The 17224-nt window shown below is 42.4% G+C and overlaps 1 protein-coding gene across 1 annotated transcript in view; it reads left to right on the forward strand.

The window, feature by feature from the left end:
• Positions 1 to 5938: 5938 nt before the first annotated feature.
• The window catches only part of SLC35E1 (solute carrier family 35 member E1), a 59133-nt gene continuing 47847 nt past the window's right edge, over positions 5939 to 17224 (forward strand). The window contains exon 1 of the mRNA XM_030217991.1: positions 5939 to 6311. Coding sequence (XP_030073851.1) covers positions 5981 to 6311 — 331 coding nt within the window. The 5' untranslated portion in view covers positions 5939 to 5980. The remainder of the gene's footprint in view (positions 6312 to 17224) is intronic.

The following is a 17224-nucleotide window of genomic DNA, read 5'->3' on the forward strand; positions in this document are numbered from 1 at the left end:
CAAAAATCGATCTGTTGCAAAAGCAGCTGTATTAAAAAAAAAAGGGAGGGGAGCCGAGACATGATTGCGTTATATGCACATCTATTATTAAGGGGCATGTTATATCAGGATTCCACTGTGTCTACTACAACACTTTAACCTAAGATTTACTGCTCATATGTTAATATCAAATGTCTTTCAGTTGTTTACCTAGATAATATTTACAGACAGAATCACAAACCTGAAAACACATCTTTTCAAGAAGCCTTTCCCCTCTGGATCTGCCTAATCCCATACCACCATACATCACGAAAAGTTCAGAAATGGAACACAATAATATTAACCTCTCTCACAATATGCTAATATATCAACCTAAGCGTTTATTGTACTTCTGTATTATGTATTAGACTTCTACAAATCTAAATGTTGTAACCGCCTCTTTAGCAATATGTAAGCCACATTGAACCTGCCATATGGTGGGAAAATGTGGGATACAAAAGCAATAAATAAATAAACTTTAATGTTGAAATTGGGCTACAGGTTGAAAACTAATCTGGTATTCAGTTGGTACAGTAGTGCATGAAGTTACTTGAACTAGGGTAAGAAGGGAAATGGTGGGAAGTGGTATGTTTAACATACAGGGGGGTGCTTTCCAACTTGTTATCTAAAAGTATCAAGTTCTTTCAGACTTTTGGGTAACTTTTTATGTATACACATGAATGTTGCTGAAAAAATTGATACAAGAAATATTAAAACAAACCACAATCCCAGAGTGCTGATACTGGGTAGAGATGTGATCTGCAAATTGTCACTTAAAATTTCACATAACGTTGTTGTTGGAAAGTAGATGGGGAGGGGAAGTGCCACATTATTTTTCCAGGCTTATGCCTACTTTGCATCTTGCTCTTTGTGGTTTGTGTGTAAAATATCTCATAGCTGTTCAGTGGGAGTTTTGTGCAATGAGCTGGGACACTATCCGCCTCATAATTGAAAGTTAAAGACGCCCATATTTCGACCCAAATCGGGAGATGGGCGCCTTTCTCTCATGGGCGCCCAAATCGGTATAATCGAAACCCGGTTTTTGGGCGTCTCCAACTTCAGTCGGTCGCGGGAACGAACAAAGTTGACGTGGGCGTGTCAGAGGCGTGGTGAAGGTGGGACTGGGGCGTGTTTATCGGCCGAGGAGAGATGGGTGCGCTCGGCGGATAATGGAAAAAAGAAGGGCGGCAGAAGTGAGAATTTGGGCCACTTTTTTTGGACCCTTTTTTTCATGAACAAGTCCCCAAAAAGTGCCCCAACTGCCCAGATGACCACTGGAGGGAATCGGGGATGACATTCCCTGACTCCCCCAGTGGTCACTAACCCCCTGCCACCAAAAGAAAAGTACTTTAAAAACTTTATTTTTCCAGCCTGAATGCCAGCCTCAAATGTCATACCCAGCTCCATCACAGCAGTATGCAGGTCCCTGGAGCAGTTGTTAGTGGGTGCAGTGGACTTCAGGCAGGTGGACCCAGGCCCATCCCCCCCACCTGTTTCACTTGTGCTGGTAAATGGGAGCCCTCCAAACCGCCCCCAAAACCCACTGTACCCACATCTAGGTGCCCCCCTTCACCCATAAGTGCTATGGTAATGGTGTAGAGTTGTGGGGAGTGGGTTTGGGGGGTATTTGGGGGAGGGCTCAGCACCCAAGGTAAGGAAGCTATGGACTTGGGAGGTGTTTTATTTTATTTTTTACTTTCTACAAGTGCCCCCTAGGGTGCCCGGTTGGTGTCCTGGCATGTGAGGGGGACCAGTGCACTACGAATCCTGGCCCCTCCCATGACCAAACGCCTTGGTTGTTGGTTTTTGAGCTGGGCGCCTTCGGTTTCCATTATCGCTAAAAACCGATACCGCCCAGCTGAAATCTGCACAAATCTGATGCATTTGCCCGGCACCAACCGTATTATCGAAACAAAAGATGGACGCCCATCTTTTTCGAAAATACGGTCTGTCCCGCCCCTTCGCATACCCGTCCTCGGAGATAGGCGCGCGTGCCCTCTGCTTCTTCTCTGCCCTGGAACAGGTTACTTCCTGTTCCGAGGCAGAGAAGAAGCATGGAACAATGGAGGACAGGCGCGCGCGGCACCCCCCCCCGGCGGCGTGCACCCAGCAGGGGGGTTCCTTCGTGGGGGTGTCCTTTTGCCGGGGGGGTCCGCGCTGTGAATTGGCGATCTGCCCCGGGTGCCAGCCCCCCTAGGAACGCCACTGCTTGGGGATGATTGTATCTAATGATCTTAAGGTGGTCAAATAGGTAGAAAAAGTGAAAGCACAAGTCTGAAGGATACTTGGGTACGTACACAGAGGAATGGCCATGGAAAAGGAGGTGGTAGTGCTTCTGTATATGTGTCTAGTGAGACCTCATTTAGAATACCATGTACATTTGTGGAGGCTGCACCTTCAAAAAGATATAAACAGAACGGAGTTGAGCCATTGTGATAAAGCATATGGGGACAGACAAAGATCACAATACATATACTTTGGAAGAAAAACAGGAGGCAGAGAAGTTTAAAAACCTCCATGGCATAAGTGCGCAGGAGGGGTGTCTCTTTCAATTGAAAGAAAGCTCTGGAATGGTGGGGCATTGGATGAAGGTGAGAAGGGACATACTCAGAAGTAATCTAAGGAAATACTTCTTTACAGAAAGGGTGGTGGACATGTGGAACAGCCTCCTGGTGAAGGTGATGGAGTCAGAGATTGTATCTGAATGCAAGAAAGCATTGCCATACTGGGACAGACTGAAGATCCATCAAGTCCAGTATCCTGTTTCCTGCAGTGGCCAATCCAGGTCACAAGTACCTGGCAAGTTCCCAAAACAATACAATATATTTTATGCTGGTTAACCTATAAATAAGCAGTGGATTTTCCCAAGTCCATCTTAATAATGGCTTATGGACTTTTCTTTTAGGAAAATAGCCAAACTTTTTTAAAATCCTGCTAAGCTAACTGCTTTTACCACATTCTCTGGCAATGAATTTCAGAGTCCAATTACACGTTGAGTGAATAAATATTTTCACCGCTTTGTTTTAAAAGTACTTTATATTACCAATTATCTACCAACACATTTCTTCCAATCTTTGGGTATGATAGACAATATGTTGCAAATTCATTTTGTATTTTTTTGTAATAATTATAGCTTCCAAACTCACCATCATTTGATTCAGTTCCTCCAAATCACTATTATATAGCAGTTACAGTACAGGTATGTCTCCAATGTCCTGCTCTGTGAAGACCAAAGCAAAGAATGATTTTGTCTTCCCTACATGTTTCTTGTCAAATTCTTTTTGGATGCCTTATCAGTGCTTTATATCCAACTTATCAGTGTCCTATTTTCTTAATTTGGATCTGCTTTCCCATTTTGTATAGTGTTGTTGTACAAAAATATGTTATTAAATGCTTTAAAACAAAAATACCTAATATGTTTATCTACTGACTGCACATAAGTCTTTCAGAGTTTTCTATGCATCTATTTGTAAGACATTGCAAAGCTCTGAGGCCCCTTACTGAGACTGTGTTGTCAACTATAGGCCATGTTGCACAGTACTGGTAAGGTAACTGAGTTAGAACAAAGAGAAAAGGGGTCGAACATAACAACCAAGGTGTTCCAGGATGACTACCCAAATAAAGTCCAGAAGTCCAATGCCTCTAAAAAGCATTAAAAAATTGTTCTCCAAAATACACAAGATGCATGGACAATCTTGACCCTATATTACCTCTCACATTAGGAGGGGAGTTTAGAAGGGCATTCAAGATACAACCATTTGAAGGTTCAATGTGTATTTTATTTGTTAAGGCCATCAGACAAAATAGAAACAGAGATACAAATATAGTGTGTAGGTAACAAACAGAAGTATATAAAATGTAGCACTCTAGAGTTTCTGGGCATGTTGATGGCCTCCCATCCCTGTCTTCCTGTTCTTATTTTGCTATATATATATATATATATATATATATATCTTATACACTAGCTCATTTTTAAGGCCTACAAAATAGATTAATTTTCGTGCCCTACTGTTTAGTAAAAGCGGTATATCAAGAATTAATAAACATAAACATTTACAGCATTTAGTTAATGGAAATAAAAGTTAATATCTTATACACTGGCTCCTTGAAGGCCAGCACTGGTGGGGGTGGGAATATCTCTTTCAGTAATTCATCCTCCTGGAATAGAGGCTGCAGATCTTTTATGGAAAAATGAAGAAAAATCAGAAATTCCTGAAGCAAACTTGCCTCCTTTTGTTCAGGTGTACTATTTACCACAAAAAGAATTGAGTCCACAAGAACAACAGAGTCTCTTAGATGTGACTGCCCTCCTGGAAGCTTCCGAAACTGAATCAGCCACGGCGGCTACTTTGGTAGCCACTGTAGCTTTACCTCCAGATAAGCAATGGCTTTTTTGACTGTTTTTGAGGAACAGGGATAAATTATTCTTGGGCCTAAAAATAAATTTGTTTCCTGATGTTTCAAAAGAAACCCAGAAAAGGCGGAAGCAATTTATACTGTTAAAACCAGCCGTTCTCCAACTGGGAGGAGTATTTTATTTAAGATTTCCTTGTAAATGTATCATACGATACAATTCAGTAAAATATGTCTTTATGGAACCCTCACACTTAACATCTTTCATAGCCTCAAAAAGATCTGAAGGAGTTTAATTGTATTAATTCTTTGTTCAAGGTGCTGTAAATTTATAGCAAAATGTTATTTTATTTTCTTCTATAACCTCCTTATTCTTTGTTTCTTGGAACCCAATTTAAGTGGGCTTGAGTGTTAATAATCATCTATATTATGATATATGTTACATGACTATTATATGGAAAAAAAAACACTTTTCTGATTCAAGTGTATAATCTTGAAACTTGATTTAAAATGTAAAATAAAACAAAAACACTTGTCCCTGAAACATGCACAAAAAATTAGAATAATCCATTAGTACAAAAGAGATGAGGTGAAGATGTGATTCCATATGCTCCAATGAAAGGAGAATTTCATTTTACTTCCAGTCTTTATAACACCAGGCTACCCAAGGCAGATTGCAACAACAGTTAAAATGAACCCATCAGTAAACAAGATATCCTCACTGAAATTTGGCCATGTATTACTGCATTGTATAGAACAATCTATAAAAATGAGCACAAAATACAGCCTTAATTAGTGCTGTTTCCACCAGCTACCAATAATTTTTGAAGCTGTTTTGGTGATATTCAGTTTTGATTTCCTGATATTTATATCTACATATGGTATGGGAACCTTTTAAATAAATAAAAAAGCTGTCAAATAAGTAAAAGAAAAAAAAATGTGTCCTCCACCTTTTAAGGCACTGCCTATCCAACTGGAACAGCTTTTGACTTTTTACAGATAGACCACGCATAGGCAGTCCATTATTTCTAAAATCTTTTACTATTGCTTTCAGTAGCGTTTGCTATTGTTTTGGGTGTACTTGTGACTCCGCCTACTGTCAGCAAAACACGCCTACTGGCTTCAATCCATATAATGGGCTAGATACCTCGTACCCAAGGAATTTGAATAGACAGTAGACCAAGTGACCGAACACTTTGAAACCAATTAGGTTAATCTCTGTTTCCACTCCCCTGCGCAGCCATCACCCAGTACACTCAAAGCAAGTAGCCGGGTAAAAGGCAGCCGGCTACATGTGGCCGGTTAGAAGGTGGTCAGCCATGTGTGGCCTGATTAGAAGGAAATGCTACCAACAATAAAGAATAACAACGAGGATGCAGCAGCTCATATAGGTTTGATTGCTTTGTTTTGAGTGTACTGGATGACGGCTGCGCGGGAGAGTGGAAATAGAGATTAACCTACTTGGTTTTTACAACACGTGTCCCTGCAGGGCGGAAGTGACGTCTGAAGAGCGTGTACCCTATCGGTGGTGGTGCTGTGTTGGCCATTCCCCGGGATCCACGTCCTGCTCTGCTCTCTGTGTGTACTACCGGGCGCCGGCGGGAAGAGGATGGCGGCAGCCGGGGGCCGGTCGGCGTTTCGCGATGCTGCCCGCATTTCGCTGCTGTGCTTACTGTGGTATTCGATTAGCTCGGGGGGTAACGTCGTGAACAAGATGATTCTGAGTTCCTTCCCGTACCCAGTCACCGTCTCCCTATTCCACATTTTGGCCATCTGCATTCTGCTGCCGCCACTGCTGCGGGCCTGGGGCATCCCCAGCACCGAGCTGCCTGCCACCTACTACCGCTGGTATATCTTGCCGCTCGCCTTTGGCAAGTACTTCTCATCCGTGTCGGCGCACTTCAGCATCTGGAAGGTGCCCGTGTCCTATGCGCACACAGGTAGGGGTCACCGGTGGCGGGGAGGTCCTGGTCTTACAGCATCTCCAGGCAGGTCTCGGGGTTCCGCTGGAAACAATGGAGGGATTTTTTTTAGGGCGAAATAAAACGATTTGGGAGAGACGACTGTATCCAAAACCCTAAGTGAAATTTTCTGATATTATTGAGGAGGTGCAGTCTCATTTATCCTGAGTGAGGGGTGTTCTTTCTGCCTGTCTTTGGTGCTGATAGTGCTGAGAATTATCTAAATAACGGTGCTTGCTCTGTTCTACAGTGCCAGAACTTGTTTGTGTCAGAAAGGCCAGGATCGGGTAGAATGGAGCTGGTAGGATAAATTCTGAAATGCCTCTAAAATACTATGGCTCTAATTTGCCCTGGAATTTCAAAGGGAATCCCTGTGGAGAGGTTTTTTTTTAAAATTTTTTGTATGCTTCCTATGGAGTATAAAATATTACCCTGTGACTTAATAAAAACACAGTGGAGATTTCATTGAACTGGAGCTTTAACTGCAATATTAAATAACTGGCTTCATTAGCTGTTCTTGCATAGTCATTTGAAATGACTTAAGGAAAGCCTTGAAATGTAATGTACAACACTTCACTTGAGTTTGTATTTTAAGCTATGAAATTATTAATTAACAAGATAAGCAGCAAGCTAAAAGGAGAATGCAGTTGAACTCCAAGAGTTGTGCTGTGCTTTCCTAGTGCACCTGTTACTCTACCTGCAGTGGATCTGTGCTGGGAAGTACTGTTTCAGACTTCTTCCAGGAGAAATCTTTGTCATGTCAGATCAGGATTTCTCAACCCAGTCCTCAGAACACACCTAACTGGTCAGGTTTTTAGGATACCCACAATGAATATGCATGAGATAAATTTGCATGCGCTACCTCCATTGTGTGCACATCTATTCCATGCATGTTCATTGCGGTTATCCTGAAAACCTGACTGGCTGAGTTAAGAAACCCCTGTGTTAGATGGTCTGGATCACAGAGTTTTCAGGGACTTGCCAGCTGGTTCTCATGGAAGAGACCAAAAAATTAGGCAGTGTGTCTTTGCCAAATAGTTTAATGGCTCACATGTGGTTACAACAAATTATCTCTAAAATTTCATGCAGATTTGAAACCTTAATGGTGTTTGTTCTGAATCTGTTACAAAGCTATACCTTTTGTAGAACACACAGAGGCGTATTTTCAAAAGCACTTAGACTGACAAAGTTCCATAGTAACTTATAGAACTTTGTAAGTCTAAGTGTTTTCAAAATAAGCCCCACAGTATTTCAGAAGCAGAGACAGGTTGTAGTATACATTGTGTGTCTATTAAGTAATATTAGAAATATATTTAACAACTCCCTCTGAGGGCTGCCATGCTTACAAAGGATTTGCAGCTTGCTCAGCACCCTGCATGATGCCATTGGTTCATATCAAATATGATGTCACTGACAGTACCACCTGAAGGAACAAATCAGATCCTACTCCACACAAGCTCTTGTTGAGAGCTACCATCTTTGATGCAGCATCTATGTCTTTATGGGGACGGCAGGAAGCCAGCTTAAAGCACTGGTGACTTGGAACCTTGATCCTTAATTGACACTGGGTTTTACTTGCTGGATTGCTTCTGAAATATAGAAAATAGTTTGTTACAATTATAGTATAAATTTGCGATGCTTCCTAATCTCTTTCTAGTTTTGTATAGTATAATTAGGGCTTATATTCTTAGTTGGTGGTCATTTTCCAGTTAATTAGGGGTTCTTTGAGGATACATAAAATTGGTTTTTATCAGTGTGTTTGTGGTGGAGGTGACACTGCTGGCTACCTTTTTCCAGTTGAATCAAGACAGGCAAGGAAAAAGGTGAGAATAACACACCAATAGAACACCACCAGTGCAAAAAAGGAACTTATTTGTTAAACTTAAAATTAGAAGCCTTAAGTGTAGTTTAGAATGTCACTAAGGAAATCTTGGAAAAAGGGAAGTGCTGAAAAAATTGATACAAAAAATCATTTTCAAATTGTAAATGATCTTACTAAAATTCATCAAGGCTATCTTTCAATATCAGATGGTTCCTTCATCTTCAGGGTTAGCGGAATACTTTCAGAACAAGGTTAGTTCTATAAGATAATTTCAGAAGATTCCTTCAGTCCTTATGGATAATAGCCTACTATGTTTTAATGAGGCCGTTCCAACAGATTGAGTTTGGACTGAATTTACATCTCCTAGTTGGCAACAATTAGATTAAAAAAAATTTTTTTTTTTTTTTTTTGGGGGGGGGGGGAATATACATGTTATTTTTGTCAACTTGACTTTTGTCCACTGTATATAGGGGCCCTTTTACTAAGGCGTGATAGGCCTAATGCGAGCCTACCACACGCAAGAAGAGCACTACTAACGGAATATTTGACAAAATTTTCTGCTTAGCGCACGCTATCCTGCACTGAAAAATATTGTTTATTTTTCAGCGTGGGAGACGCACCCATGGGCGGAGAGTTGGCATGCCTGTGATAGTCGAGTAGCGTGAGCACATTACTGAGCAACCCAAATTAGTGCAGTAGTAGCTCGGGAGCCCTTACCACCTCCTAAATTTTTGGTAGGATGTGGAGTTGTGTGGGCTGGATAGCACTAGGAATTTGATTTTGTCTCTATTCAATTTGAGTATGGGGTTTGTGTGTGTTGGATAGTACTAGGAATTTGGTTTTGTCTCTGTTCAATGTGAGTTTGAAAGTTGTTGCCCTGTCTTCTATGAGATCCTATCCTTTTTTTTATTTTGTCCTGAATGTTTGTGATATTGTTTTGGAAAGGTATGAAGATGGTGACTTCGTCTGCATATACAAATGGGTTAAAACCCATTTGTTCCATTTTTTTTCTGAGTGGCGTCGTCATTACATTGAATAGTATTGGTAGTATTGGCGATCCCTGTGGTATGCAGCTTTGAGAGAACCATGAGGCTGATGTTTGGTTGGACATCTTTACAATGTAGGATCTGGTCTTTAGGAAGCCATTCAACCATATTGCCACTGCACCGCTGATTCTCATGTTGTCAAGCAGTGTCATTAGTGTAGTGTGATCTAAGTCAAATGCACTTGTCGAATTGTAGTAGTAATACGTTTTGTCCTTGGCATATTTTGTTTCTGAATTTTATCAGGGTGTTTATGACCGTCTCAGTGCTGTGTTGTGGTCTGAGACCTGATTGTGATTTGTGAAGAATTGAGAATTTTGTCAAATATTCCGTTAGTTGCTGTGTTATTAGGCCTTCCATAGTTTAGGTAAGCAGTGGTATTGATGCTACTGGTCTGTAATTTGTGATATTGCTGATCTTGCTGGTTGTATTTTGAGGATGGATGTGAGTACTTTGTCTGTTGGAAATTGACCTCTTTCAAACGTGTGTGATGTTTGGTGAGGTACTCAATGAACCAGTTTGGTGGGTTTTTCAGCATGTAGTTGGGACATTTGTCTAGTTGGCAGTATGCATGCGTGTATTTTGTCAATAGTGTCTTTATTGTGTCTAGTTAGGATGATTTGAAAGTGGTCCATATTCTGTCTGCTACGGTGTGGTTATTGTGTCTCGTAGTCTTGTAGGTAGTCTGTGATGTTTATTTGATGTTTTGCAAGGTTTGATCTTGATTTTTGTTATTTTGTTTTTGAAGTATTGTGCAAACTCGTCAGTACATGGTGGGGTTTCAGTTGTGGCCAATATGTTCTGGGTTTGAATATTTTTTTTGTTGGTCTGTCTTGGTTTGTATATGTGTTGTAGTGTTCTGCTTTTGCTTTCTTTATGCTGTTTGTGTATGTTCTTATGGCTTTTCTCCATACGGTTTTGTTTGTCTGTTTTGTTTTTGGCCCATGCTCTTTCAAATTTCCTGCAGAGTTTCTTCATGTGAATTAATTTGTCATTAAACTAGGGACAAAGGGGGTCACGTGGTGTCATGATCGGAGTTAGACGTGAGTAAGCGCTGCTCTGTTCCTCGGGGTTCCCCGCTCCCTGAATATCGCACCTCCACTGATATTTTTCAAACCCAGAAGAAGCGCTGAAGTAGGGGCGTGTAAGAAAGTTGTTAATATTTCCCGGAGGGGGAAGATGGCAACAAAATCCGCCCAAAAAGAAAAGGCACGAGGGAAAGACAAAATGGCGGCGCCGTCCAGCCCGGCGGACTCCTCGATATCATCTACTTGGGTAGCAGAAATAACAGCTGAAATGTCGGCGGTATTTGAGACATCATTGGAAAAACGATTGGCGCCTATAGACTTGAAATTGGAGACCCTAAGTGGCCAATTTGGTGAGTTTACCAAGGACTTAGTGAGCTGTCAGGAGTGAGTGAATGCGGTGGAAAATCGCGCTACAAAGCTGGAAGGCGGCCACGAGCAGCTGAGGAAAACAGTAGCAGCCTTGGAAGCGAAGGTGGAAGACCTCGAGAACCACTCGAGGAGGAACAACTTGCGGTTAATTGGTTTGCCTGAAGAGCTGGAAGATAGAGACTTAATATCTTTTCTAGAAAAGTGGATACCTAAAGAACTGGCCCTGGATGGGAACTTCAAGTCTCTGCAGATCGAGAGGGCACATAGAGTGGGCCCACGTGGCACGAGGCTAGAGGCACGGCCCAGAGTGGTTATTCTTCGGCTGTTGAATTTTCGCCAGAAACAGGAGATTTTACAGGCGCTGAGGTCGGGGAAAACACTGATGTATCAATCAAAAAAAATCCTTTGCTTTCAAGATTATTCGGCCGGGGTGGCGGCACAACGTAAGATGTTTGCACCGATATGTTCACAACTATTCCAGCAGAAGGTGCGGTTTGCTTTAGTATACCTGGCTGTGCTGAGAGTGACCTGGAATGGGACAACACGTATCATGCATTCGGTGGAAGAAGCTAAACTTTTTTTGGAGCAGCTGAACAGCAGTGGACAAGCTACATGAATAGGACATGAGGGCTGGTATGACCGGGGAATATCAGGTGCAAATGAGGATTATTGCTGTCACAAGTCAATGGTAGAGGTTGGGGAGAATATGTTTGTTATGGGGTTACTGGGGTTGTGTGGGAGAATTTGATGACACCCTGTAGGTGGTTAATAATGGGTGCTGGGAATTGGTTTATTGTTTGGTTTCCGTTTGAGGGGAGGGGGAACCTGGAGAGGCACTAGATGTGACGTTCCAGATGTGTGTTCTGGAGCACGGGAAAGGGAGGAATAAAGGGGGGGAGGGAGATGGGGGGGGGGTTATTTGATATGTTTGCGAGTTGAGTGTGATGAGTGGAGAAGAGTGGTGATCTGGAGGGGAGCTAGAAAGAGATGGAGTCTGTATGGGAGGGGGTGGAGGCTGGGCTATCTCCTCCCAAATTCACAGAAAAGATGTTTTGATATGCTACTTTGGGGTCATTGGCTCACAGCGTGAAGGTGGTAACATGGAATGTGGGTGGCATAAATTCACCCATTAAGCGTACAAAAATATTACAACATTTACACAGGAATCACATTGATATTGCATTTTTACAGGAGACCCATTTGGACGCTGGAGAACATGGTAAGCTTAAAACCTGGTGGGTAGGCGACTGCTGGGCTGCGGATGCCACCCATAAAAAAGGAGGAGTAGTCATTTTATGTAAGAAGGGTACTATTGATAATCATCGGGTGTTACATGTAGACTCAGGGGGGAGATATATAATGGTGGAAGTAACAATAAAAGGTCGCCCCTATTTGTTATGCAACATTTATGCCCCTAATCACTACGACAAGCAGTTCTACAACCGTATAATACAGTTATTATTACTACAAAGGAATTTGGATAAGGTGGTGGGGGGGAGATTTCAACGCAGTGTGGGACCCAGAGATGGACAGTACGGGGCGGAGGGCTTCAGAGATATATAGAGGGAATAGAGGTCTTAGGCAGCTGGGCCATTTGTTTGTTTGGTGGACAGCTGGAGAGCGCGTCACCCCACTGAGAAAGACTATACTCATCTTTCGAGAGCACACTCCTCTCAGGCATGGATAGATTATCTTCTAATTTCCAGGGGGGAATTTGGGAGGGTGGAGAAAGTGGAGTTGGAACCCTACGTGATATCAGACCACGCTTGGGTGCTAATGGAGTGGTCGGTGGGTTTGGCAGATAGTAGACCCAAGAGCTGGCAATTCCCAATTGAATTATACAAAGATGCAAAATTCAGAGCAAATATTATTGACTGTTGGCATCAGTATGCGAGTCATAATGAGGAACATACGAATGACCCGATTCTGTATTGGGAGGCCGCAAAGGCGGTTCTCAGAGGGGAAATAATTAGCTACACGTGCAGGAGTGGGGAGATTTTGAGATTGGGGGAGCAGTTGCATAGGGCTAGGAAGAGATTCGGGGAGGAACAATCGGGGAAGACCCGGCAATCAGTACTCGAGATACAGGTGGCTTTGAACTCATTGCTCCATCAACGAGCAGCAAAGTCTCAAACATATTATAAATATCAGCTATATAAGCATGGTAATAAAACGGGGAGACTGTTGGCCAATTTGTTGAGACCTAAAGCCCGCCCTCAGGGGATACTGCAAATTCAGGAGACCAGGGGCCATTTAGTCCGTACTGATTGGGAGATCTCTCAGGTATTTCATCGTTATTATAAAGAATTATATAAGAGCCCTCCGGACTTAGGTTTGAGGGGGGACGTATATTTGGAGTCCAAGCTACTGCCCTCGATAGATGAGGAAACTAGAGGTCAGTTGAATAAACAATAAGGTGTGGAAGAAGTGGAGGGGACGATAGGGAAAAGTGCGTTGAACAAGGCACCTGGAGCTGACGGGTATAGAGCCGAGTTTTACAAACTAATGGGTACGGAGATCACAACCCCTTTGGCTGCTATGTTCAATAAATTTTAGAATTGGAATCTATGCCGCAGTCTTTAACGGTGGCACAAATAATTGTATTGCCAAAACCTGGTAGGGACCCGTTGTTGCCAGAATCTTATAGGCCGATCTCTTTGCTTAATTTTGAAGCGAAATTGTTGGCAAAAATTTTAGCTAACAGAATGGCTAAGGTGCTTCCGGAAATTATACATGAAGCACAGGTGGGATTCGTGAAGGGAAGATCAATCACCAAGAATGTAAGGAGAATTTTGACTTCTTTGGAGCAGAGATCAAAAAGAGGGATACCATCTATTCTAGTAAGTTTTGATGCTGAGAAAGCATTTGATAAGGTGAGATGGGACTTTATGTTTGAAGTATTGAGGGCATATGGCTTTGAGGGTCTCTTTGTTTCAGGAATAAGAGCATTGTATGCGGAGCCACAGGCAACAGTGTTGGTGAATGGAATGTCGTCAGCGATGTTTCCGGTCCTACGGGGTACTCGGCAGGGATGCCCTCTATCGACGCTTCTTTTTGTGCTGACGTTGGATCCGTTAATTAGAGATATGTTGACAACAGACGATATTCAGGGGGTTCGAGTTGGGGAGGGTTGTTTCAAAGTAGCGGCGTTTGCTGATGACATACTGGTACATCTGGAGAGTCCTCGAAGTTCCTTGGAGGCTCTTCTGGAAATCTTTGGTGAGTATGGAGATTTTGCAGGTCTCCAATTGAATTTGGGAAAATCGGAGGCTTTACCTTCCTCAGTCCAAGTGAAGGAAGAATGGAGAGAGGGTTTCCCTTTGAGGTAGGCATCAGATTCATTTCGTTATTTGGGGATTAATTTGAGCATGGATGTGACAAATTTATATCAGCTTAATGTGGGGAAACTGATTGAAGATACCAAGGAGAAGTTGGAGCAGTGGCGTTTATTGCCAATTTCTTTAATGGGTAGAATTAGTCTGATAAAGATGGTTCAGTTTCCAAAGTGGTTATATACTCTTCAAATATTGCCTATATGCCTTCTTCAGAAAGATTTGAGAATATTTTATAAATGGGTGAGTGCTTTTTGTTGGGCAGGGAAGAAGCCGAGGCTGAGAATGGCACTATTGATAGGTCATTGGAGGCAAGGTGATCTGGGACTGCCAAGTTATATAACCAAGCTTGTATGCTCCGCCATGTGGGAGATTGGATTGAGGGGACAACCGTTTATACACCATTATACTTAGAACAGGAACATTTTGCGCCTTATCATCTTTATTTTCTGTTGCACTGCAAGAAAAGTCAGTTGCCTGAGGGTATAAAGGGGAGTGTGCTCTTGAATTCATTGAGAGAGGGGTGGAAGGTTCTAGTGAGGCGGTTAGGTGGGGACCCTGAGGTGTTGGATCAGTTGCCTATTAGAGGAAATGGAAGGTTTAGATCAGGATGGGATAATGTTTGGTTCAAGAGATGGGAGCAAAAAGGGATATATCTTCTGGAGCACGTGATGGGAGCCACAGGGGAGTTGAAACCGTTAGTAACTTTGGAGGAAGAGTCTTCTGTGAGGTGGGGTGCACAGTTTGCGTACACACAGCTAACACACTACATAAGGACCATGGACAGGAGTAAGTTGCAATTCAAGCTAGGAGTAGAGCTCAGGTCATTCTTTTCAAAGATTTCTGATCGTGGATTGTCCATCTCTGGGTTAGTGCAGGCCCTTGTTCAGTTATGTCCCGCCAGAAGATTTGAGGGAATCAAGGCAAAATGGGAGGAGGAATAGGGGGTGGGGCTAGGTACTTGGGAAGTTTTACAATCTTTAAAAGGAGTTTATACTTTAACATCTGATATGCGGTTGAGGGAATGTGGGGCTCGGGTGATCTTACGGGCATATATGACTAAGGCGATCTTAGCACATGTGGGAGGGGGCCAAGATTCGCAGTGTTCCAAATGTGGTCATCCTAGACAAACATACTATCATGCATTTTGGGCTTGCCAGAAAGTTCAAAGTTTTTGGAGCCAGGTGGTGCGTTTTCTGGAGCATCTGGTGGATAGAACTATTCAAGGTTCAATGGAACAATTACTTTTGGATGTGCCTGGAGCATTTCGCAGTTTAAAAGGGCCTGAGCGGCTGCTTTGTAGGAAATTGTGCTTGGTGGCTCGGAAAACAATTTTACAACATTGGGTGGGGTCGGAGACTCCCGCATTTGGGCATTGGAGGAATCAGATACACCAATTGATGGCATGGGAAGCTCGAGACGCGAAAGGCACTTTAAGACGCAAGAAACAGTTTTTGACAATTTGGGACCCTTATTTACAAATAATGAGCCCAAGAGGTAGGAGTTTTATTATTAAGAATTTGTAAGCTACCTTGGGTAGGGTTCATAAGAGGTGAAGGAGGTTAAGTTGCTCACACTGTAGGCAACTGTAAGATGGTTTTGGAAGGGAGGGAGAGTTTTGGGGGGAGGGGAATTGATGTTTAGTAAGTCAAGATTTGGGTTGGTAAAGGAGTGGGGGGAACAGGGGGAGAAAAATTAAAATTTTGCGGAAACGTATTTTGGTTCACTGATGGAGTTCCATGTCCTTTTTCGGGTATATGGAGGGTATGCATCTTGTAGAAATCTTTACAAAATTGTTCAGTAATAGTGGAAGATACTGGAGTTTTCAGGGGGAGTGGCAGTTATGTGTGTATTAGTAAGGACTGATAGACATTATATTAAGTGTGGGTTTTATGGATTCTGTTAACAAAAAGATTTAAACTAAAAGGAAGGGAGGGTGGGGGAGGGGGTGTTCGGGGATAAAAGAAGAAAATGATTTGACGTATATGGACGGATCGATAGTTGTCTGTTCTATTAGTAAGGTTATTTGTTGAACGTTATGTATATATGTTTTATATAATACGTCAGTAAACAGATTTAAACATAAACTAGGGACATGGTTGTTTTTTGGTTTTTGTTTTGAGTGGTGCTGTTTTGTTTAGTGTGCTTTTACTTGTTTCATCCCAGTTTCTTATGAAGTGTTCTTCCTCGGGTGATATGTTGTTGTTTATTTATTGCTGCTGTTCAGAATGTTTGGTTGTCTATTTTTCCTCTGGTTATGAATGTGTGTTGGGTTCTTGTTTTTTTTTTTTTTTTTTTGCCTTTTTCTTTCCATTGTAATGTGAAAGTGAGCTTGCTGTGGTCTGACTATGGTACTTCTTCCCATATATGGTTTGTTAATATGTGATTGTTATTCGTGAATGTGAGCTAGTATGTCTAATTGGTGTCCTTTTTGTGTGCGATGAGACTCCTTATTCCCATTGGTTTAGGAAGTTCATTAGTGTATTTTTCTAGGTGCAGGTTTATGTCACCTATTAGTAGGACATTTGGGTAATAGGTGTAGGTGTTTGATACGGTCCATGAAAGTATATTGGGCGTTTGTCCTGCTTCCTGGGGGGAGGGGGGGCGATAGAGTAGTGTGATGCATAGTTAGTCTGTTAGAGTTTTGTCGGTGATTTTACATGCTCGTATTTCGCATCTTGAGGATGTGTGTTTAGCAACAAACTCTACTGTGAAGGAGGATTTGTATATTATTGCTACGCCTCCTTCCCTCTTTCTGGCTTTATTGATATGTATTGTTTTGTATCCTGGTGGGCATAGGTCTTGTAACACAGAGTCGTCTTTGAGATGTAGCTATGTTTCAGTTCTACTCTGCTGGTCGGCCTCTTCCTGCAATGTGACTGGGGGCTACCAGGTAAGGTTAGAGCACCTAGCTTAGATGACCGGCTAAGACCTGGTCTCGTGTGTCTTCCCGACTCAGTCTGTGAGTTGACTTGGGCCGCTGCCTCTCCACTGGGTCTCCAGCTGCTGATTGGGGTGAGTCAGGCCCAAGGAGCTCGCCATGGAGATGGCTGCTGTGCGGCCATTTTCTCTGCACAGCTTCCCTGTAGTCAGCTTCTTTAAAATTTAAAACCTTATTATTGTCTTGGCTACAGTATTCTTTAGCATTAGGTCATTTCCCTGCAAATTTTGGTAATTTTATTACTAAAGCGGTTAGGGCTCTTCAGCTTGGAAAAGAGAGGGCTGAGGGGGGATATGATTGAGGTCTACAAAATGCTGAGTGGAATAGAACAAATAAACGTGACTGTTTCAAAAAGTT

This window comes from Microcaecilia unicolor, chromosome 11 (assembly GCF_901765095.1).
Source record: "Microcaecilia unicolor chromosome 11, aMicUni1.1, whole genome shotgun sequence".
Classification (NCBI taxonomy): domain Eukaryota; kingdom Metazoa; phylum Chordata; class Amphibia; order Gymnophiona; family Siphonopidae; genus Microcaecilia; species Microcaecilia unicolor.